This window comes from Nipponia nippon, unplaced genomic scaffold, assembly GCF_047370975.1.
Source record: "Nipponia nippon isolate SJK-2023a ecotype South Korea unplaced genomic scaffold, ASM4737097v1 scaffold_8, whole genome shotgun sequence".
In the NCBI taxonomy this organism is placed as follows: Eukaryota; Metazoa; Chordata; class Aves; order Pelecaniformes; family Threskiornithidae; genus Nipponia; species Nipponia nippon.
In genome coordinates this window covers 35496459-35521349 of record NW_028262402.1, presented here as the reverse complement: position 1 = coordinate 35521349, position 24891 = coordinate 35496459, and the positions used below count along the sequence as shown (strand labels likewise).

The window sequence follows — 24891 nt, the reverse complement described above, 5'->3', positions numbered from 1 at the left end:
TCATGGTCACAATTTTTGCTTTGTGACTGTGAGCGGGATCTAAGGATCTAAAATTCCACTCGCAGCAGACATTTTATAAAGAGGTTTTGATTGTTTCCAGGGGAAATCTGGAACAAGAATTCTAAATATTCTTGTAATACTTCAAGGGACAAGTAAATTGGCTTTTAAGTCTCCTTCTACAAGGCGTAAAAGAATGTCCATGACATTAATTTTTATTAACTCATCATCTACAGATCAATACAGTAAAGGCTGAAACAAATGTGACTGCCGGAACAGGCATGATATGGTAGGATGCCAATAGGCTGAAAGGGAGAAAAACTGAATTCTCTTTTTGCTGCATGTCTCCCAGTTTATCTTTGTGGGTTTTCATTCCTCATTGCATCAAGCAGATATTGAGAGCTATGTGCAGAAGTTTGTCTTGGTAACTGCCCTTGTGACTGCTTTTAAATGTTCAGTGTGAAGTGTAAAAGAAAAGCATTCCTGTACCGATGGGTCCTGTAAAATGGTAACTGTCTCACAATCTGCAAAGCTTGTACTCCAGCAATGCCAGGCTCCCAAATTCATGCCACCAATGTGCTCTGCACATAAACAGCAAATCTTGACTCAAGATATGGAACTGCTAAGAGTTTAAACAGACATTTTTCCAGAAGTTCCCTGGGGCTCAAAACTGGATGAAGCAGTTCAAGTGTTTGGGCATTTCATATGCTTTCCTCCATCAAATCTGCTGCCCTAAAAAAAGTATTTTTGTTGTCTTCATGTGACTGGAAGTTCCTAAGTTAATGTAAAGTATCAGTATCTACAGATATTATGACAAGAAATGCTTTTGAATTATTTTTTGAGCAACAGTGGTTAGTTTAGGACAGCAGGTCTGAGGACTTGTCATGATGTCAGTACTTCTGAGGGAGGGTAGAGATGACATCGATGACACACGCATAGACGTGCTGTTTTATTCCGTGCTTTCTGTCACTCCCCTTTGGCCTCTTCTTGTTCAGCAACTGACACCGGACCCTGTGCCTCATCCCAGGGTGTACGGCACTGTTCCCTCAGTGTTGATTACTGCTGTTCACTAGTATGGGCACAACGTATAGGTCAGGGTCCTTCCCTCACAGACAAACGTTAAAGCATTGCAAGAACAGGCTTCTACTGCTTGTTCCAACACTAAGGAAAGAACAAACGAATCAAATGTTACTGGCTGTTTTCTCCTTAGCAACTAAAACCAGCTCTGGACATACTTTACTTTTTCTGTACTGCTGGGCAAAAGGGAACTGTGCTGTTTAATATGTGAATTGGTAAATACTTTTTATGGGTAGTGAAAGGTCAGGGTGTGCTTTTCACAGGACTGAAATGTGAGCTATCAACCTGGCTGAATACACACTACTCAAGCTGAAAAATTAATATAACCTGACTTTCTTCTGCGCTGCACAGAAATTGCTATTTTATGCTGATATAGTAAAGACTATTGCTATATTTCTTCTTGGAAAATTGGAATTTTCATGTATTTAAATACAGGAGAACCGCAGCACATCTTTTGGGCTGAATTACTGCTAATAACAGTAAAACTAAAACACTCTCCTTACCAGTGTTGCTGGGTTAGCTGATCAAGTGCCAGTGACTACCACAAATTTCACATGGGTAAAAAAGGTTTTTCAAGATTTCTCAAATGTCTGAGAATTTTTGACCCAGTGAAGGAGAACTGACAGAGCTATTAGTGGTTCTGACCTCTTTAGTGAAGAGGTTTGTAGTTGGGCAGGGGAGCGAAGGAGATATAGATAGCAAAATGGGTGGAAATCTTCTAGAGGAGAGGCTTTACTGCTCTCCAATCCATGCAAAACTACCCGTGAAGCTCAACGACAGCAAAAAGCAAAGTGCAAAAAGCAAGTTATATGACTTGAAGGAATTTAAGGCCTAGTTTATCGCAGGCAGCTGTGGATGATCTCCGAGCTCCCACAGCAGTGAATGCTGAGAATGTTTGCTAAATGCCTTGCTGTTTGAGAAATGCTTTTCCCCTTCAGAAAGGAGTAAATTCCATGGACTGCCTATGAGATCTTAATCTGTCATTCCTTAACTGTGAAAGGTATCTTATTATTGTAAGGCACTTGAACAAAAAGGCAGTGATACACAAGGGTCACCAATAATTAATCTTTTGTAATGATTCCTAGAACATTAACAGGTTTGGCCTATCAAGGCTACTGAGAGATGCTTCTAAAAAGTGTAATAGGTTTACCCTAGTTTTTCAACTGCATTGCTCAGAGCAAGAATATAAAAATGTCTAGCACCCTAAAATAACACTAACTTGTCATTTTTAAGGCATCACTGTTTGAAATTTTATAAGCTATGATTGTAAATGCTAAATAAAAAAATCTTAAGAAAATACAGCAATGTAGATATGTACAGTCTTCTAAATATACTATATTCCCACAGCTGTCAAAAAATAACTCACAGACAAAACTAATATGGGAAATATGAACACAATATTTTAAATGTATAGGTTAAAAAGTAAACTTTGAAACTCAACCTTTACAGTTCTCTTAATCCATACTTCTTCAGTAAATATAAATCCCCCCCCCCCCCCCGATTTCTGTAAATGGTATTTAAAAAGACACCTTTTTTTATCAACACAGGCTGTGCTGTGAGTAAACCACACTTTGTGGCTGCAACCATGTTTTTTCTTTAAACCAAGTTGAACTCCCTCAGGTTTAATTGCAGGATCGTGTCCTTGACAGCAGCGAAGACAAAACGAATATTTTCTGTGTCTGTGGCACAAGTGAAGTGGGAATAGATTACTTTCTCCTTGTCTGGATTCTGATCCTGATACAGCTTCAAAATGAAGTCTCTCGCAGCTTTGACATCTTGTTTAGGTCCTAGCCAAAAGCACAATTAGTGGTTTCAAACAGTTAAAAGTTATGGGTCAAGGAAGAAACCTATGGACAGTGTCTTAACAGGCTAATTTCATATTTAAATGTGAAATCGCCATGAAGACATACTCCCTTGTTGGCATTTCCTCATTCATGTGTTAGTGGAGCAAAAGCCGTTACAACACTGCTTCCTAAAATGTGTTGAGCATGCTTTTTTCAACTGTAAACGTTACAGGTCAAAGTAAATTTTTTATACAAACCTATACAACTGAAATTACCCAGTATATACTAATAGTTTGCTACATTATTGTAGTATGTCAAAGACCATGAGAGAAATGAAATTTTCTAAAAGACACAGAGTAAACAGCATTCTCTTTGGCCAAGAGAGGGATATGCGTTTTCTCTGTAGCTATTAAATTACTATAATTGTTTTCATCGTTAATTGTAGATTCAACGTGATACATGTCTTGCAGAATATAATACTGTATTAAGTAATGCAATACATCTGTGATTATTTTCATCATTCTTTTGGCGACTTTAAGTATCAGTAACATTTGTTAAGGAAAGTTAGTCAGGCTGCTTTTTAACTTTGGACTTTTATATAGGTAACAAGTTATAATGCAAATGCAAATGCAGAACTATACTATGGGTTTTTACTATGTAAAGAGCTGGGTTAAGAGCTGTATTCCTCAAGCTCCCCCTGTATCTTGTCTCTTGAGATCAAAGATTAAAAAGGTGCTTCTTCACATAAATAAATAGCGATCATGCCACTCCAGTGGTAACAGAATGGCTGCAAGAAATCTCAAGACTCTGTCCACAATGCTCCAGTAAAAAAACAAAGTTCCAGTAAAACTGAGTAACTTAAATTTGTATTTTAAAGGATAGAGTAGAAAAGCATAGATATCAAATATATTGCATAATTCCACTTTCCCTGTTCGATTTAATGAGGAAAAACTAACTGGTTTAAATATGACTTTTAGCTTTGTGAAGATAGTCTGGGATAAATGCTTACCTGTGTATTCTGGAAAGTAACTAATTAGATGGGAATACATGATTTTCTCTTCTAGAAGATCTTTTTTATTTAAAAACAAAATAACTGAAGAATTCAGAAACCAGGGATATGTAATGATAGTTTTAAATAAGGCCTTGCTTTCTTCCATTCGATTCTACAACAAAAATTAATATGAAGTTACACTCTCTAGACAGTAGCATAGGCAAATCACATCAGCCAGAGATCACAAAGGTTGTTTTGAAAGCTTTTTAAACTACTTTTATTAAGCGCAATTGCAATGCATTGGTTGATCATTACTCTACATGTTCTATATCCTTTTACTCACTGGGTTTGGATCACTGATATGAATGGCATGTGAAATCAAGGTAAGTCTTAATAATAGGAATTATTTGAATTCTTGTATGAGTTAGTAAGCAGCCATGGACCGCTGCTTTATGAAAGCCTCTTCTGACCTCACAGTGAGAACTGAAGCAGGGTATATTGGGTCAAATATCTGATATTAACATACTGTAACATAGCTAAAGGACAAGAGTATATGTACTCATCTATACTAGTAATAAAGTCTGTCCATTTCAAGAGAGATCTAAGGAACACTACATTCAGAGATTGCTGTTTGTCCTGAGGACAAACCTGTGATAGCAGTCAGTTCATTATTTATTTCCTAATGTCCAAAGTGAGCATAACAAAATGTTCAAGATGGTGAAAGGAAAAAGAAAATTAAAGTTACTGAAGTTGTTCATGCATTAAAAGATGACAGGAAACTTTGAAAACTCTATCTCAACTACAATGGATGTTGTGACACTTCAGCAAGTGAAGCAGGGCATGCTTTTCACAGTTCAAACAGATCTTGAGAAAGTGATCTGTAAGGGCTTTGGGACTTTGGAGTTCAAACGGTATTAAACGTTTCTGAAGGACAATTGAAGGAATCTTCATACTGCAGGATGTAAAGCAACCACTACCAAAAGGAATGCAGTTCTACTAATATGCTTTTCTCTAATTAATTTCTTAAGTTAGCAAATGTGACACCCATCTACAAGAAGGGCTGGAAGGAGGATCCGGCAAACTACAGGCCTGTCAGCCTGACCTCAGTGCCGGGGAAAGTTATGGAGCAGGTCATCCTGAGTGCCATCACGTGGCATGTACTATGGGACAAACACAGGATCAGGCCCAGTCAGCATGGGTTTATGAAAGGCAGGCTCTGCTTGACTAACATGATCTTCTATGACAAGGTGACCCACTTAGTGGATGAGGGAAAGGCTGTGGATGTTGTCTACCTCGACTTTAGTAAGGCCTTTGACACTATTTCCCACAGCATTCTCCTGGGGAAACGGGCTGCTCATGGCTTGGACGAGTATACTCTTCGCTAGGTAAAAAACTGGCTGGATGGCTGAACCCAGAAAGTGATGGTGAATGGAGTTAAATCCAGTTGGTGGCTGGTCACAAGTGGTCTTCCCCAGGGCTCAGTACTAGGGCCAGTCCTGTTTAATATCTTTATCAATGATCTGGACAAGGGGATCAAGTGTACTCTCAGTAAGTTTGCAGATGACACCAGCTTGGCCGGGAGTGTCGATCTGCTGGAGGGTAGAAAGGCTCTACAGAGGTATCTGGACAGGCTGGATCAACAGGCTGAGGCCAACTGTATGAGGTGCAACAAGGCTCAGTGCTGGGTCCTGCACTTGGGTCACAACAACCCCATGCAATGCTACAGGCTTGGGGAGGAGTGGCTGGAGAGCTGCCTGGCGGAAAAGGACCTGGGGGTGTTGGTCAACAACGAGCTGAATATGAGCCGGCACTGTGCCCAGGTGGCCAAGAGGGCCAATAGCACGCTGGCTTGTATCAGGAATAGTGTGGCTAGCAGGACCAGGGAGGTGATTGTCTCCCTGTACTTGACACTGGTGAGGCTGCACCTCGAATCCTGTGTTCAGTTTTGGACCCCTCACTACAAGAAGGACATCGAGGTGCTGAAGCGTGTCCAAAGAAGGGCAACGAAGTTGGTGAAGGGTCTAGAGCACAAGTCTTATGAGGATCGGCTGAGGGAACTGGGGTTGTTTAGCCTGGAGAAGAGGAGGCTGAGGGGAGACCTTATTGCTCTCTACAACTACCTGAAAGGAGGTTGTAGCGAGGTGGGTGTCTCGGTCTCTTCTCCCAAGTAACAAGTGATAGGACAAGAGGAAATGGCCTCAAGTTGCACCAGGGGAGGCATAGATTGGATATTAGGAGAAATTTCTTCACCGAAAGGGTAGTCAGGCACTGGAACAGGCTGCCCAGGGAAGTGGTTGAGTTCTCATCCCTGGGGATATTTAGAAGACATGTAGATGTGATGCTTAGGGACATGGTTTAGTGGTGGACTGGGCAGTGCTAGGTTAACGGTTGGACTCGATGATCTTAAAGGTCTTTTCCAAACTAAACGATTCTATGATTCTATTCTATGATTCTAATTGCCTACTGTTTCCTTTTTTGCATCCTTCTCTACAACATCTGGCTACTGTTAATGAGACGACTCTAGAACAGATGGGAGAACTCATCTTATGTTTTGTGACCTTGGGAAGGAGGTAAATTCTAAGTTATTTTGTTTTAATTTTCCTTAATTAATGCACAGGTTAATTTTGAAACATCCAAGACTTAAAAAACCAAAACCAAACCCAAACTAATTACAGATGACTGGGGTAGTTTTACTTGCTTAGAGATATTGTTGATACTCACATTCTCAAATATTTCACATGGCTTAAGTGATTTAAAAGATTTTTAAATCATGTTTTGCCTTTTAAGGTAGAGTTCACTTTTACAGGCAGGCTTCTAATTTAATACAACTTCGGGACTGCTTGATCAGCTTCTTAATGCAATTCTAGTATTTGCAAATGCTTTTATGAAGACATGTGATTGCTGTCTTTCTTAAAAAGCACACATCTTTTTCTGTATCTTAGATACCCCCGCTCCTTACCTCATTGTCACATTCTGCCAAGACTTGATCATATTCACTTAATGCAACTAAGAAAATAATGGAAGTAACACTTTCAAAACAATGGATCCACTTCCTTCTTTCTGACCTTTGGCCACCTACATCCACCATCCTGTTAAAGAGAAATACAGTCAACATATTAGTTATTTATAGACATATTAGTCTTACTTCATAAGATCCTTTAAGTATATCCAAAGGCCATATAAGAGATCACCTACCTGAGATAAGCTTGAACTGTGAAAAGTATATCTTAACATTGCATGTTCTGTTTAATATTTCAACTTGATTCACTTGCTGTAGTGCTACAACTTTCACTGTTCTTTAGTGTTGTTGTGGGTTAATCACAGTGAGCAGCTAAGTACAACACAGCCGCTTGCTCACTACCCCCCACACACACCGTGGGTGGACATGGGGAGAGGAAAGAAAGAGTAAAAGCAAGAAAACTTGGGGTGTCAAGATTAAAAAAAAATAATTGTTTAGTAAGTGAAGGATAAGTGGAAGAAGAGATAAACAAAACAAAACAAGTGATGCAAAAGCAATCACTCACCACCTCCCACAGGTACACTGATGTCTAACCAGTTCCCAAGAAAAAGATGGCCAACCTCCCTAAAGCCCCCTCTTTTCACTTCTATCACTAAGCATGATGTCATATGGTGTGAAATATGTCTTTGGTTAGTTCAGATCATCTGCCCAGCTGTGTCCCCTCCCAACCTGTTGTGCACCCTCCCAACCTATTCACTGGAGGGGCAGGGAAACTGAGAAGGCCTTAAGTGCTGTGCAAACACTGTTCAGCAAAAGCTAAAACACTGGTATGTTACCAGTACTGTTTTGGTTACAAATCTAAAACCCAGCACTGTATCAGCTGCTATGAAGCAAATTAACTTTGTCCTAGCCAGGCCCAGTACAAGTGTATAAGTTACCTGAGGCACAATACAAAGTATAATTCTGTTTTTTTTTTTTTTTTCTGTGTTGGTAGAATTTTTAGCAGAGACAGATGTGAGCACGCTCAATTTTGTTTCCACACATGCTCCAAAATCTCCCTTGGCCCCTGCCCCCCAAGAACCCCAGTGTAGTCATATCTCACTCTTCAAAACAAAAAAATCAAAATGCTCACAAATATCTTATTTCCACATCAAATTCCTATGGTTTTGCAGACAGTTCAGTCCCTCACATTTTATCCAGGTGAAAATGTTCACTAGAACATTCAATTTTCCAGGAAAAAAACAAACAAACAGCAAAATCACAGTTAGGCTGGTTTGACCATGGGTTATCAGAGTGGATTCTGGTTCTGTGTTGTAACTGCAGGCAGGTGTTTGTTCATGATGAAATGGATGATTTGGTGGAAGAACATCTATAATCATGCTAGTGTGAATTCTGCAATTTTGAAATAAAAAAAAAATATGCTTTCCCTTAGAAAATCAGTAACCCCACCTGTTGCAATAGCTTGTCTAGTAGCAGATAACATAATTTTAAAGTGTTTCTCAGACTTTCTCTCAACTTTGTAAGTACGTTTGTTTCTCTCAGTTCTACTGAATATAATTTTTTTTTTATATTGCGTGGCAAGAATAGAAGTATCTATTGCTGTGACCTTCCATTTTTTTTTCTCTTCCTTCCCTCAATCTGTTCAACTCCCTTCCCTAACTGAAAGTTGTAAACTCCCTTGAGGGCTTTAACATATCTATTAGGGGACAGTCAGGAGGCGAAAGCTCTTGGCTCTAAATGGAATTAAGCTACATTCCAATATGAACACTCATGTAACTACAAACACCTTACCTCTGCACCCCCCATCCAAGAATTTTAATTAAACTAATAGTTCAGAACACACAGCAATTGGGCTGCTTGAATTGAAAAACTTTTTTCATGTAATGTAAATTTAAAAAGGAATGTTTTGAAACAACACTCAAGTTACTGTTTTAACTTTGGAGACTAAAAAGGCTGGAAACACAACACTCATTGAATGCAAAAGCTTAAAGGACCTTAGAAGTAAATTTGCAGCAACTGCTTTCATAATTGTATACTGAATCATTTGACAGGCAGTCTTACCTAAATATAATATTTTCTAAATCAAAAGGATACTCGATAATTCCTGTAGTTGGCACTCGGACTCTAAGAATATCTTGCTGAGTTGGCACAAATGAGGGCATAGCAATACGATCAAGGTCAGTAAGATAACTGGAAAGTTAAATAAATAGACAACAGAAACAAGATTAATGCACTGTCATAAATTAATCACACAGATTCAAAACCAAAGTACTAACTAGCAATCACAGAAGCGTTCCCACAAAAGCAGCTAAATAGAAATTCAGTTGTGCATGGCCTTAGCCCATTTGTTGCTGGCATAAAACAATAAAACCCTTTAACTGAGACCTGCATGTTCCTTTCAGACAGAATATAACTAGTCAAAAGAGATGATGCCGGAATGTTCTATAGACAATCAGCCCACACCCAAAATGATGAATTTTAATTGAATAATCTTTGCTGTTACCCCAGAATGAACACCAGCATTAAGATTTGAACACAAATATAAATATCAGTTCTAGCCATAATGTTTACCAACATTACTCTATCCCATCACTTCATCCATGATGCTAATATTGCACACAAATGTGAAAGGTTGCTGGACAGAATTCAGAAAAGTAATTAATGAAAAGCTCTGCAAACATGAATGCTTCAAACATATATTTTTAATATAAAAGATGATGCGATTAGTTTCTCGTCTGCCCATGTGGACGTTCTTAACTTTACCCTCAGTTTCACAAGGCTCTTGTGCTTTTCATGGCTGGGATTAAATGCTAGGATGACATTCATGTGCCTCAATAAATGAGCAGTATGAGCAAGACACAAAGAACCCGTGCCTGGTATTCCTCTCTGCAATCTATCTTCCCAACACTAGAAGGCAACATTAGATCATACAAAATCCTAACAAGGCATACAGGAAGTATAAGGTGTATTCAATTCCTACAACATGGTTGTAGCACAAACCTTCCTTTATTTAAGCACTAATTCCCCCCATTTTCCTTTGGTAGAAGAAGGAGGGTGTTCATGTATTCTCCCCTTGCTGCCCAAACATCCCTCACATTTGGGTTCCAAAATCAAAAAAACTCACACTTTATGATATCACTTACTCAGAAAAGATTTCTCTTTGAAATAAGAAAATTCCTCCTCTCCAGCAATGTAGCAAATTGCTATTGAGATCTTAATCATAATTAACAGCAAAAGGAAGATTGAATAAAATTTAAAATAAAACTGATTTTCCATTGTGGCTGATTTCTTAGAAAACGAGGCTACAGTAGACCATTAAGTGGCAGCCTTCTTCTCCAGTGTAGGATTATTTAAGAACAAGGCAGACAAACATCTGTCAAGAATTATAACGCTTAACACACAGGAACAGATTGCCTATGTGTAACCATTCTGAGTTCAAGTTTACTATAAATGCTTTATCTAAATGCTCCTTGCTGAAATTTAACCTTGTTACTTCTCAACCTTGGCAGAAACAGAAATGTAAGCTTTCTGTTCTCATGAAACAATCATTTTTTCACAATTAAATTATTTGAAAAATGGGGGAGAGACTTATCTTCATTCTTATTTATACCCTAAGCTTTTCACGTAACTGAACTGTCTGACCTGCCCACTTGTTGTCAATGTATTTTGTACAGCTGTTTTTCATTATTTCCCCCAAGGGAGACTCAGTTATGTACCAGCTGTGTTGACCTCAGAACTGGGAGGGAAGGTGGTTCCAGTATGTTCAGAAAGACTAAAATTAGTTTGTTTCATCATTCCAACTTAAAATTCGTTGTGTACAACAGGCCAACAGAGACACAGGTATAACTAATAAAATCAGAGTGAAGCTATCTCTTCATTATGAGCCAGCAGTGTGCCCAGATGGCCAAGAAGGCCAAGAGCATCCGGGCCTGTATCAGAAACAGTGTGGCCAGCAGGACCAGGGAAGTGATCGTCCCCCTGTACTCGGCACCGGGGAGGCCACACCTCGAATCCTGTGTTCAGTTTTGGACCCCTCACTACAAGAAGGACATCGAGGTGCTGGAGCGTGTCCAGAGAAGGGCAACGAAGTTGGTGAAGGGTCTAGAGCACAAGTCTTATGAGGAGCGGCTGAGGGAACTGGGGTTGTTTAGCCTGGAGAAGAGGAGGCTGAGGGGAGACCTTATGGCTCTCTACAACTACCTGAAAGGAGGCTGCAGCAAGGTGGGGGTCAGTCTCTTTTCCCAAGTAACAAGCAATAGGACAAGAGGAAACAGCCTCAAGCTGCGCCAGGGGAGCTTTAGGTTGGATATTAAGAAAAACTTCTTCACTGAAAGGGTTGTCAAGCACTGGAACAGGCTGCCCAGGGAAGTGGTTGAGTGACCATCCCTGGTGGTATTTAAAAGAAGGGTAGACATGGTGCTTAGGGACATGGTTTAGTGGTGGACTTGGCAGTGTTAGGTTAATGGCTGGACTTGGTGATCTTAAAGGTCTTTTCCAACCTAAATGATTCTATGATTAACTTCATTAAGTCTGTCTTGTCCTTCTAATTATGCAGTGTACTTACTACTTAGCAGAGTCTGAGAGCTGGTACTCCCTTCGTCTGTCGTAGCATTCTTGAATTCCTGGGTCTTCCCAGAGCTTCTTGATTGCTTCAACTTGTTTTATTTCCAGCACTGCCACTTTATCCACTTCCACTTCTTTGATCATCTGAGCACTCGCCTAATCAATTAAATGGTTACACTATTGTGAGAAAGGATTGCTGTCGGCATGCAGTACTCACTCTCCCCTTTTTATTTATTATGATCTTCTAATCAATGAGACTAAGCATCAGAAAGGAACCTAGGAGAAAATATGCAGTTTTAATCCTGGAATTTAACTTTTCAAGTCAAATGACTGCTGCTGACTGTTTTAAACAAGTTAAGTCTTGCTTACTGTCATCCAGGTGTGACTTTTCTTTTTAAAAGGGGACCTTGACATTGGTCAGAAGAAGCTGTAAACCTACTATTTTTAAACTTACAAAATTTTAATACCAATTTATAACAGTGGTAATGTTTCTAAAATTCTAGGTACTTTCTTTAGTACAGATACTTTTGGTTGGTTTGTTGGTTTGGTTTGTTTCAGAACAAACCAGAGGCTAACCTAGCATGAACAGTCATCAAGCGAGCATCAAATTCCTACAAGCCATCTTCTATTTAACGCCTATCTCAGTGAGATACAGCCAAGGTACTACTCTATGGAAAGAAATAATTTTTCTTTGATCTCTGCCGTTAAGTGTGAGAGGTATTGCAAAGATAAATGTAAGTAAGTTTTGCTTTTAAGGGATACAAAAGAATCTACCGTTCTGCAGCGAGTGATGCAGTTGATATGCTTGAGGGAAGGGATACCATCCAGAGGGACCTTGACAGGCTTGAGGAGTGGGCCTGTGCAAACCTCATGAAGTTCAACAAGGTCAAGTCCAAGGTCCTGCACCTGGACTGGGGCAATCCCCAACATCAATACAGACTGGGAGATGAATGGATTGAGAGCTGCCCTGTGGAGAAGGACTTGGGGACACTGGTGGATGAAAAATTAGACATCAGCTGGCAATGTGCGCTTGCAGCCCAGAAAGCCAACCGTATCCTGGGCTGCATCAAAAGAAGCGTGGCCAGCAGGTCGAGGGAGGCGATTCTGTCCCTATACTCTGCTCTGGTGAGACCCCACCTGGAGTACTGCATCCAGTTCTGGGGTCCTCAGTACAAGAAAGACATGGACCTGTTGGAGTGGGTCCAGAGGAAGGCCACAAAAATGATCAGAGGGATAGAGCACCTCTGCTATGAAGAAAATCTGAGAGAGTTGCGAGTTGTTCAGCCTGGAGGACAGCGGGCTCCGAGGAAACCTTATTGTGGCCTTTCAGTACTTAAAGGGGGCTTCTAAGAAAGGCGGAGAAAGACTTTTCACCAGGGCCTGTAGTGAAAGGACACGGCACAATGATTTTAAACTGAAAGTTTAAATAGATTTAATAGATTTAGCTTGCACATAAGGGAGAAAATTTTTCCAATGAGAGAGAGTGGTGAGACACTGAAACACGTTGTCCAGAGAAGCTGTGGATGCCTCATTCCTGGAAACACTGAAGGTCAGGTTGGATGGGGCTTTGAGCAGCCTGACCCAATGAAGGATGCCCCTGACTGTGGTGGGGGGGTTGGACTGGATGATATTTAAAGGTCCATTCCAACCCATTCTATGATTGGAAGTGTTCTCTTCTGAAACTGTTCAGCTGGCTATATACTGATGTTTGCTAATACCTTTAGTGGTCTGGAAAAGTATTGTTCTAAAATACATTTAATATTGAAATTTATTTATTTATTTAGTATTTGGAATATAACAGATTGGTTACTGTACATTCAGTCTGCCAACACTTTTTCCAGTACTTTGCTAGATATCATCTAGATTTTAACTTATATCCTCTTTAAAAATGAAATAAGGTTTCTTCCTAACCTCTTATTTAAGCTTGGGACAGTCACAAATAGTAACACTGCATACAGATCTGGTTTAGATCCAAGGTAGTGAATCATAGAATCATAGAACTGTTTAGGTTGGAAAAGACCTTTAAGATCACCAAGTCCAGCCATTAACCTAGCAATGCCAAGTCCACCACTAAACCATGTCCCTAAGCACCGCATCTGTCTGTCTTTTAAATACCTCCAGGGATGATCACTCAACCACTTCCCTGGGCAGCCTGTTCCAGTGCCTTTCAGTGAAGAAATTTTTCCTAATATCCAATCTAAACCTGCCCTGGCACAACTTGAGGCCGTTTCCTCTTGTCCTATTGCTTGTTACTTGGGAAAAGAGACCGACCCTCACCGAACTACAACCTCCTTTCAGGGAGTTGTAGAGAGCAATAAGGTCTCCCCTCAGCCTCCTCTTCTCCAGGCTAAACAACCCCAGTTCCCTCAGCTGTTCCTCATAGGACTTGTGCTCTAGACCCTTCACCAGCTTTGTTGCCCTCCTCTGGACACGCTCCAGCACCTCGATGTCCTTCTTGTAGTGAGGGGCCCAAAACTGAACACAGTATTTGAGGTGTGGCCTCACCAGTGCCAAAATCTTGGGTCTGAACTGGAAAATTTGAATACTGGTAGACCTGTTAATCTAGTCATTCAAAATGAGAAAAAGATCAATCAGAAAACAAGACTTTTGTGGTTATGGGGTCTTTAAGTTCTTATGGGCAACTGAAATACTATGTAACATAGGGCCTAATGCCTCAAAAGCAATTTCTCCTTGCTCAGTTCAAATTAATTTTAAATATTGTAAGTCTCCAAAATGTTTTGAATACACTACTTTTCTGAGTTTTCATATTAAGGACTTACAAGGCAGTCATAATACCTGGGCAAATTCTCCATGATTGGAATTATCTTTGATTTTACAGGTATTCTGTTACAGAAAACCAAATCACAACTCTTCTGATTTTTATTAAAGCTGTTTTTTTAAAATATTAGCTAAAAGCTTTAACCATAACTGTTATAATTACTGCTACACGGTCAATTGTTAATCAATATAAAATAGTTTAAAATGCATCATGGTATAAACATTCCCGTTCGTTAGTATTTCTTGTAGATTCTTTACAGATATAATGTAATATATATTGGTTTTTTACCTTAATTTTACACAGAATAACTAAGTTAGCAAGACAGGTAATATTGTCTACTGAATAAATTTTTCTGTTCTGTAACTATTATATCAAATGTTCATGCTGATCTAGAGCAATGTGATTTACTTCACCTGTGATTTATGCTTTACTTAGGCACCGTATATGAGGCAAGAGGTTAGAGAACCTGTGTCCTGGTAGTAACTTTTCTCCATATTTTCAATCTTATCTTGTGAAAGACGTGCAGAATAATTTGGATTATGAGTAACTCTTCCTTCAATTCCCTAAAGTCACAGAACAGATATCCTTTTCTAGAGAAGAGAAAGGGCACTGACATGCAAATACCCATCACAGCATTTTGACTGGGGTTGACTCGGGCTTTATTCCATGATAAAACTTTGCAGGTCCCTCTAAGAGGGCTTCATGTAATTGTAGCTGCAAAACTTGCTTTGGTATCAGGTTGTTGTGAAAAGAAATATTTCGTAAGTGTCTACATCTGCAAACTTCAGTCCCCTTATCTGGACAAGTGCCATGTGACATCAGGAAAAATCCTTTTTGGGAAAATAATTCAGATTAATCTTTCATTTCATAATATACAACAAATAGAGTTCAACACTGACAGCTAGTCTCATGCTCGTATTTAAAAAAAAAAAAATCCTACGATGAAGTGAAAAATTACTTAAAGCACCAAGTGATTTTAGTATCATTTCATGGGTATGTCTTCCCCATCCTCAGTAAATAGGCACATTACTAATAAAAAATGTCTTTGGTATGAATTATGGGTGGATAATATGACATGAAAGCAAGATACAGAATATTTCAGTTTCCTTAAAATGCAGTCTTCAGGATAAATGAGTAATGAATAATCTTAGGAGACAGTGTACAATAATCCAGCCAAGATCTGACGGAAAAGGGGATTAAACTTGAAACACACTCTAAAATGTCCTTAGAAGCAGCAGAAAGTCATTCAAACTGGGCAGTAGGAGAGTCCTGTATTTTTTATACTGGGAAATATCAGCATTTTAACTAAAAGTCAAGTGTCACAGGGTTTTGTGTGAGTGCGTGTGCATGTGTGTGTGAGTGTGTGTGGCAATTTATTGCTAACAGCAAACATTCCTCATAAGTAACAACCAGAGCAATGCCAGCTATTTCAGCCTCTGACTACTATAATGATTGAAGTAAATTATTTTTCTACAAAATTGCGTTGACGTGATAGAACATATTAATGTAAAACAGGATTATAATTGGAAATGGCTTGTTTGCTTTACATCTAGTTTTAAGTAATACTGATTGTCTAACACTGATATTAGCTATAGCTTAGTTGCAGATATTCTGTATTGTATTCATGGTCAACACAAATATTAATTGCCAATGAACTGAAAATTTGCAAGCCATGGCAAAATTAACTAAGCCCCCAAACTCTATACACAGCTCTTCCAGTACATAATAAGAACCAGTTCTGATAATCAGGACTTTTTATTATATTGTTGTATCTAACCCACTGAAGGATCTTTGCTGATTACTGCAAATAAGTGGCCTTTGAATTTGTCACAAACTGTGAAAGCTAAATAAATTTTCTAACCTGCTATAGCTGTTTAAGCTAGTTTGACATTTGATAAAATGCTTAAATGTCCTTTGTTTCCTCTGGTTAAACACTATAAAGGGGAAGTGAATGATGTAAGATGCCCCACAAGGCTCACAGGGCTTTTATTATTTTGCTGTAGAATCCCACCACTAGGAATTCTAGAAAAGGGTTATTAAATCTTGTCAACAGTTAGTAATAATATAAGTTTACATTTTAACAAATATCTTTTGCCACTGCCAACAGCACACCATGAAAGCAGTTTAAATAACATGAAACTTTATACTGGGATTTTGGCAAGAAGTGGGCCTCAGTGTTTCAAGTGGACAGGGTCATATTTTAAAACCTTCCTCTGCAATTCAGAAGAACACCAGGAATTTAGTTTTCATTTCCCTCAAAGCCAGAGTGGCATTTTATAGAATTCTCACTTACCACTAAGAAGTTAGCCCAAGAGACATTGTGGAAATATGCAGCATTGTAATACATAAGCAGTAGGTGCTTTACAGAAAGAACAGAAACGGCTCACTAACATGAGAAGAAAACAAAACAAAACAAATCTACAATCATTACAGACCAAACCAAGGAACAAAGAGGGGAAATGCAAAACAGCACAAGCACATGTTAACAATGTCAGTTATTGGCATAAAATTTTTTTTCAATGAAATACAAGCAACAAATGAGTTCCAGAATTCACTCTTAATTGACGTATGTATAGCACATTATGCTCTCTCTAAACACAGTATAAGGAGGAACAGCAAAAGTTACATTAAAAGTGCTGTAACATTTTTATATTCAAAATCCCTATTCTGAAGTTCCCTTACTTCAGGCTGATTTTTTTTAGGTAGGCCTCTGCTTCTCAATGACATGGTGCATGCAGAGAAAAGAATACAGATGATAAAATAAGGGTAAGTAATTTTGAATACAACAGAAGTAGGAGAATATACTTGTTTCATTAAAAAAACCCAAAAACCACACCACGAAACAAAACCAAAAAACAAACCTTTTGATCCTGGAAAGAAAACTGATCATGTATAACAAAGACGGTGGCAAAATTGTTTGGCAAATACATTCAAAACCTGTGCCTAAGCTGCTTAGAATACTAAAAATCTATTAGTCTCTTAAAAATCTATTACATTATTCCCCACTGGAAATCAAACTTAATCCTACATTTAAAGGGCAACTGATGGTATATAACAAGCAACACTTCAAGGTTCAATTGCTAATCTGTTCTCATCAAAAAGAAACAAAATAATCAGGAGGGGTCTTGAATATGCCTTTTTGACTTCACACAGTAATACCACTGGGTAAAAGCAACTTTCTCATCTTTCGTGAAAGTGCCAAGAAACATGCACAAATGCCAGCTGAATGAGTATAATATTAAATGCAACTTATATTAAGGACAAATCTTTGCCAGACAAGAAATGGATAACACCACAAGCAACAACTGTCATTTTTTTAGATATATGAATAAATTTTATCTTCAACTGTTACATGTGATGTATAGAACTGATTATTTCAGTACAGCTTCTTTTTGGAGGGTGTGAATATCCATACTTGGAAAAAAATTATATTTGATTTGATACCTTGCAGCTCTTTCATATTTCTTAGGAAACTAAATGATAAATAGAACCCAGAAACAGCTCTATGTGTTACCTTATGAAGCTCTTTGTTTTTATAAGGCCTGAATTTATATACATATTTATTTCTTCAACCATAACCTAGGTTATTACTCCTTTAAAAAGCTTTCTGAGAAGAGTGGTCTGTTTTGGAGCAATAACTAGTGAAAGTGTTTCCTAAACGCCCAGTGGTAAGGAAAGACAGGAATTATTAATTTTAAAAGTGCTGTGAGAACTAATGAAGATTGTATTTTTCTAAGCATTTATATTTTATGGTCTTTGCACCTCACTTTCATTACCCAGATCCTTCCTCATTTGGCTGGGCAAAACAAACTACAAAATGCTCCAATAAAAGTCATACTTGGAAGCTACAGCAGGTTCTTCACAGCAAATAAAGGATCACAGGAAGGGACACAAAGTGGTTATGCAGCACTGGCAGGCCGCAAGAACAGCCAGTTAAGGGTGTATACTGCTTCAGAAAGACATTATTTATCAAGAGATACTTAGCTACAGCTGAAGTTTAAGTTTTCATCCTATGTGAATAGGAAGGTTGTGAGTATCACTGAACATGTTTTACATCTCTAAACACTTTTACTTTTACAGTGCCACTGAAATATAGATTATACCTTACTACAGAATATGTAGAAATATACAATTCAATACTTGCCTCTTCTTTATAAAATTGTTAGGCCCATAAATTGAACTTCTGGGGAGTATAATGTAATATATTTTGGAAGTCATTGTGTTTTACTAAACCCATGTTTGCATTCATTTTCATCTCATTTTTTGAAAGAGTCCCATCAGTTAGATTTGACATAAGGAACAGGGTGTGTTTGTTTCTAAAGAAATAAAAAGAGAATGCATAAAACAGGGGGAAAAAACCCACAAAAACCCCTAAGATTTTATAATTCACTACAAGGGGGATAGGAAGCTGCTATTCCCAGGCCACATATAATTTTAGTAGAAGTTACTGATTAACAAATAACATTTTAAGTTTTACTGAGAAATTATGTAAATTTCAATTCTGTTGGCTTGTTGTTGCTGTTGTTGAATGTTCTTTGAATTGGAACCAAATGCAAGCCCAAATGCAAACCCAAAAGCCTAAGTCAATCTCCTCTTGGTACCAGCAAGGCTACCAAGTGTTGCTGAATTACAAGCACCGCATATAGCTCCCCTCGTTGAGGTATGGTATTTTTCATATCTCAACCTCTATTATTGAGGTAAAGTACACACTAAGAGACTTCTAAAATTAGCTACACAATTACCTGTGATTGCTTTGTTTACAAAGTTTAGGTACAGGAGGAACTGAACATGAACAAACCACCGTTAAAACTAGGGAAGAAGAAGCTAACAACTCGCTGAGCTGTACATAAAATGTATACAGTGATGCTATTGCTAGTATCTCGTAATTACCATCAGAGGAGGAGACAAAAGTTAAGTATATGAGGGTTGGTTTCAATTTCTAAGTGAAAGAACATGTTGGAAGAGGAAAATTAAGGAAGGTGAAAAGAGCAGGGGAACTAAATGACTCAAGCCTTTAGAGTTAGGACATTATATTCTAAAGATAAATAAATATTGCTTATTTTGCAGTCTCTCATTATTCAGCTTTAATAGTGCACTGTTCTATGGCTATGAAAAGGTACCTGGTCGTAGTTTGGATAACTGGATAGGAACAGCAGATTAAGTTGAAGATTGAATTTTTGCAAATCAAAATAATTAATTGATACCATCCTGGCTGTGCACCAACCACTTACCATAAGCTTTGATTGTATCTTTCTTACTAAGCCTATTCTGTCTGCCACCCATAGGCTGTAGTAAATTTTTTCCTCTAACTTTTCAATCATTATTAGCCCCCCCATCTATGATAACAGCAGGAACAGTAAACAGTACACCAGCTAGCAGTAAGCAAAGCAAGATTAAGCAGTACAACTGTAAAAATACCAGGCTAAACCACCACCCAGATCATAATTGGCAACACAAAATTTTTGGCAATGATCTGATTGAAAACAAGACCTCACAGTCAGGTCTTATATAAAATTTAATGGATTACCCTCAAAAAAACATAAGAAAATCACAAGATGTTTTTCTTCTTCACAAAAGGAAACAGTTTGCAGTTAATCTTTATATATTTGCCTTTTGTTAAATTCTGTGTGAGAGTGCATCCATGTATATGTAAATGCTGGTCAACTTCTTCAAACACAAGAGAGTTGTTTCTGCAGCATTACATACACGTGGACTAAAAGTATGCATGTACACATATAAATACAGAAGTATGCATATAAATTCACAGGTACAAATATAAATAACAGCAGTACACATATGTGTAATTTGTGGCTTCCAAACCTCATTTTCCAACATTTCTAGTATACAGGGGGAGGGGAGAAACAAAAACTATTAGTATAACATCCCCAGATAAAATCAAGTTACATCCTTTATTTCTTCGTTCATTCTTCCACTCTATAGTAGACAGACATCATTGCCTGGCACACTGCAAAGATATTTGGGTCACACACAATACCATACAATGTCATTGTATTTTGACATGTGGGTAATGCACTAAAATTATCTATTAATATTGCACACGAATATTTGTGATGTTTTCTCCATTGTCTTTACCCTCACAAACATCTCTGACTACTCCAGATAGTCTATTCTGTTTTCCAATTACACCCTTTTCTGTGATTTTGAGCAGAGATTATGTCAAGAAGATGTCAGCTATTTGAGGAACAGGTTCTATTCAGGAAAAATCTGTCTACTTGTCTGTGATACCAAAATCTACAGTTTAATTCAATTGCATATACTAGATGATGATAAAAAGAATCCATTTCATATGCCTGTATCCTGTTTTTACCAGAGTTACTTAGAAATAACTTTATCTTATTTTCGTTCGCGATGTGCAGGTGTAAGTATGGCTTTCAGAAAACTGGAAAAAGAAAGACATTTTAAAACGTGAACACATTCTCACATTCCTCATTCTTACTTTTCTTTTACTTACGCAGGACCTACTAAATTCCAGCAGTTACACAGCTTTCAATCAGTGCTGTTTCAAATACTAATAAAAAAGAACATCCTAGAACAACCATATATAGTAAGTAATGCAGTAACATACCACTGTTAAGTCAACTGGCATGATAAATTAATGAGATTACTTCTCTATCTGTATTTCCCAGCAGTGTTTAAAAAAATGAATTAAACTGAATTTTCATTCCCTTCAAATAATACACAAACATATATCCATAGCAGGTATTGTCTCCTTTCCTGAATAAATAATTTTGATTATCTAACCTTGGAACATAGACTAATTTGGGCTACAGAATTTAATCCAGCTAATCCTGTACATAGCTTCTGATTTACTCACAGTATATTATGAGAAAAGGCAACCAAGTTTAGTGTGAAGATGTGAATTAATAGCTATCATTTCTTTAAAGGTTAAATCAGAGGAATAGCTCTAAGCACACAAAAGCTAACAAAGTATGCCTCTGGGTTCCACAGTGATGCAGCGTTCGTACTTCTTCAGTGGTCAGGCACAAGCACATACGCCTCATATATCCTCTTCTGTCCAATACTTTCTTGCCACCTCCTTTTCCTACACCAATATACTTACAACAATTTTCTCCTTTATCCAGCCACCTTTACCACAAAACCTGCCAGAACTTAAGTACCCTTAAGATCTCTCTCCTCTGTAACTTTGGCTGACACATGTCAATGGGTTTAAAAGTTACAAGGGGCGAAGAAAGGCAGCCCTGCACATAGTGTGATCACAGAATACTTCTTGCTTAAGAAACCAGACTTAATACTTATTAAATTGATTCCAGCCTTATAAAGCAATAGAAAAGCCTTATGAATTAGTCACAATACATTAAAAAAAAGTTCCACAAAGGAAAAAACATGTTTCCCGATAATGATATTCACTTTATAAGTGTTCAAACTAGAGAGAAAGTTACTGGGGGATTTTGCTATTAGGTTGGTTTGTACACATATTCCACCAGTGACTGTAATGGAGTTCTTCAGATTTATAGTGACTCAGGAAAAGCATGAATAAAGTTTTCTGGAGGTACAATACGTGTAGATTCCTGAAAGGAAGGAAGCAAATTCAGGTTAAAAAAGTTGTGACTAGATAAAGTTCATCTCAAATCAAAACAAAACACAAAAATGCAGCTGGCTAAGAATAGGAAATTCATCCATGCTTTGGTTTCCTTCCTGGGAAGTAATGAGGTTCACAGATCCAACAGCCTGCATCTCTATTCTGCACAGCCCTGCACATAGAGCAAACCTTTCAAGGGGTAGGAGAGGTGTGACTCCTGTTGATACAGACTACTTTGAGATTTCCTAGGCTGAGAAGAGTCTCAATTAGTGAATTCAGAGTCAGGAAAGAACACAAATCAAAACACAAGCATTAAGACGAAACAGAATGATCTTCTGGCAAAGCAACAAATTCAACTATTATTCCAAGAAAACAGGTTTTCAGACAGAACTTGCATAAAGTTTCTTACTTCTGAGGTGCACAGATTTAAAACACTGGAATTTTTACAGTGGAAACTGGCAAGTGTAGGACAAAAGTGACATAAATAGGTTTCTAAAGATGTGACTATCATATAGGTAAGAGCTACTGGGGTCATGAAGAGGTTCTCCAATCAACTGAAGACATGCATACGCACACAAACACACACAAAAGAAAAAAAAAAGTAAAAAAAAGACAAGAATGTGGATGTCTAAACTGTACAGTTTGGTGGAAGTTCAGTAGATTTGCCCCATCCCAAAACCAAGCACCTTTCCACCTATTAAGATAACAAAGTTCTGAGGAAGTAAACACTGATCCTGCAAGATTAATTTCCTCTCATTATTTCTGCAGTTCTACCAGAAAATATCTCAACCTCCTGGAAACTTTCTGGTTTTGTATTATAGAGAATGAGAATGCATCATGCAAACAAAATTACGCAGTGAATAAGTATGAACAACATTTCTGGATATTTACAGTATGCCAAAATTGCAAAAATTGAGCAATTTGGTGTTCCTGCATTCTAGCTCCAACTTCTTATATTAGTGAATAGAGGTTCTGCCTCACAGGCAGCTGGAGACATGATCCAGATGATATAGACTTTATGACAGAACCAGGAACACCTCAAATGAAAAAATGCCTTTCTTTCCCAGGACTCATAAAAAGATATATACATGAAAAACAAAAATTATTACTTATCTCTTCTCAAACAGCTCTAGAGAAAGCAGCAGCTTGGTCTCTGTGCATCTGAAGTACCAAGACTGCTAATAAATTAAGCCCTTCTTGAAAACAAATTGCTTTCCTGGTATGAGATTGGTCTCTGTACACAGTTTCCCATCCCTGGTGAACTTTACTTCTGACTTCATTACTTCTGATGCAACAAATCCTGACCTGAATAAAGAAAACAGGTGACATCACATGCTGTCAGCAGGTACCTTGGACAAAATCACATATTGTCTCATTCTTAAGACACATATGATCATCAAACTTGAAAATAATAAGAAATACATCATGTCCTTGGAGACTCCATATTAAGAACATCTGGAGAAAATGAGATTTCTGGCCACTTCAAGTTTCTGCAACATGCTACAGGAACAAAAGAGGCAAATATAGTATAGTTCCACTGATGCTTTTCAGGACACAATGCTGCATCTTCTTAATTACTTAGTACTTAATAATGACATACAACATTCATGCATCACTCTCTACTATTTTTTTTTTTTTTTTAATTTCTAAAAGTATTTGACAGGTCATACCACACCTCAAGAATTCACTCACTTGCAGCCTTATGAATGTACTTACAGGATGCAAACTATTTGCAGAAATGGTTTTGAACTGTGGACAGTTATTTTTGGGTGTGCTTCATTAAGGTGTATAACAGCTTCATCAAATAGAGCTGAGTATGATTATTTGCATAACAGTGAGAAAATTACTGAGAACAAGACTGATATAACCATTCTAAATAATAAAAGACGGCTCTGAGTTTTCACTTTCCCTGTCTCAGAGTCTGGCTTTCAATGTATTCAGAGACAAAGGGTCTTGATGGATTTGGCGTTTGTCTGTTTTTTTACCTCAGTTCTGAGTAAGGGCATCACATGAAATGCTTTAAAATGAAGATACCACTTCTCGGTGAAAACTTCACATATTAAATACTCTTGTTAATTCAGTATACAGGGCAATATGAAAGAATTATTTAAGTAAAAGTGCATCTTTAAGGACATTTAGGCCTCAACTGGCAATAGTCTAAATATGTTAGATGATTCCACAAAATGTATCTTAGTTTATGAGATTATCTTTAATATTTCAGGCTTTAGGATTAACATTTTAGTTATACTGCACTGCATACTAGGCTGGTCCTTCCAAACTTCTCCCATCTTCTTTTTTTGAAACAATAAATTGACCATCATTGCGAAGTAATGCAAGACTTCAATTTCTAAAAAAATGTAAACACAGGAAGTACCAGCTATCTAACAATATCTAACAATTTGCTTTACCAGATTTCCAGTCCATATTTGCAGACATAATTAATTTAGACGCTGTTGCTATCTGAACTAAAATGAACTCCACGTCTTTTGATGTTCACCCGTTACTGAGGACTGTTTTTAAGGACAATGTCCTTGCAAGTGCCTGCTTTCACACTGAGCCAAGCTGCCTGGCTGTCTAATTTCCTTGCTAAGTGAATTCTTTGGATATTATCTTATGTAGCATTGTAAGGGTACATCATGTTGTACGGCAGGTGAATGCTGCCAAACATAACATGTCCCTGCCTGGAGAGATTACATTCTAAAGACGCTTCAGACACCTCACAGCACAGCCCATGTGAGCATGGCTTCAGACTTGTACCAGTCTGAAATGCTTCCTCCTTAACCCCTTCAACTCATGTAGGGCACCAGATTCACTATTCATTCCAGTACCCAGCAGAAAAGCAAGTGAAAATGACTGCCAAATGCAAATGTTACCGTTATTTTTCTATATTCAAGAATACCCCTGTATTTTTAAACAGGGATATGGAGAATCTTCTGTTAAGACTTCTGCTAATACAATTTCTCTCCTCAAGCTCTGAAGGTATTGCATTCTCAGCTTCTGTTTAATTTACTAAATTGTCAGTTTAAGTAAGTAATGAATAGACTCAACAAACTTTATTTGAGAAATTAATTACACATTTTCATGAAAGCCATTTCCTGTTCATTACTTTCCACTGAGCTTTTTAAACTCCATAGACATGAAAGCCCAGCCTTTTCTTTCCTCTCATCTGCTCAAATATGG

The 24891-nt window shown here is 37.9% G+C and overlaps 1 protein-coding gene across 1 annotated transcript in view; it reads right to left on the bottom strand.

Moving 5' to 3' along the window:
* Positions 1 to 2641: 2641 nt before the first annotated feature.
* Positions 2642 to 24891, bottom strand: part of LOC104020876 (guanine nucleotide-binding protein subunit alpha-14) — a 93334-nt gene continuing 71084 nt past the window's right edge. Inside the window, exons 3-7 of the mRNA XM_087741403.1 lie at positions 11373 to 11527; positions 8870 to 8998; positions 6809 to 6938; positions 3868 to 4021; positions 2642 to 2861 (exon numbers count right to left, since the gene is read on the bottom strand). Of these exons, the coding sequence (XP_087597529.1) occupies positions 2671 to 2861; positions 3868 to 4021; positions 6809 to 6938; positions 8870 to 8998; positions 11373 to 11527 (759 nt within the window). The 3' untranslated portion in view covers positions 2642 to 2670. The remainder of the gene's footprint in view (positions 2862 to 3867; positions 4022 to 6808; positions 6939 to 8869; positions 8999 to 11372; positions 11528 to 24891) is intronic.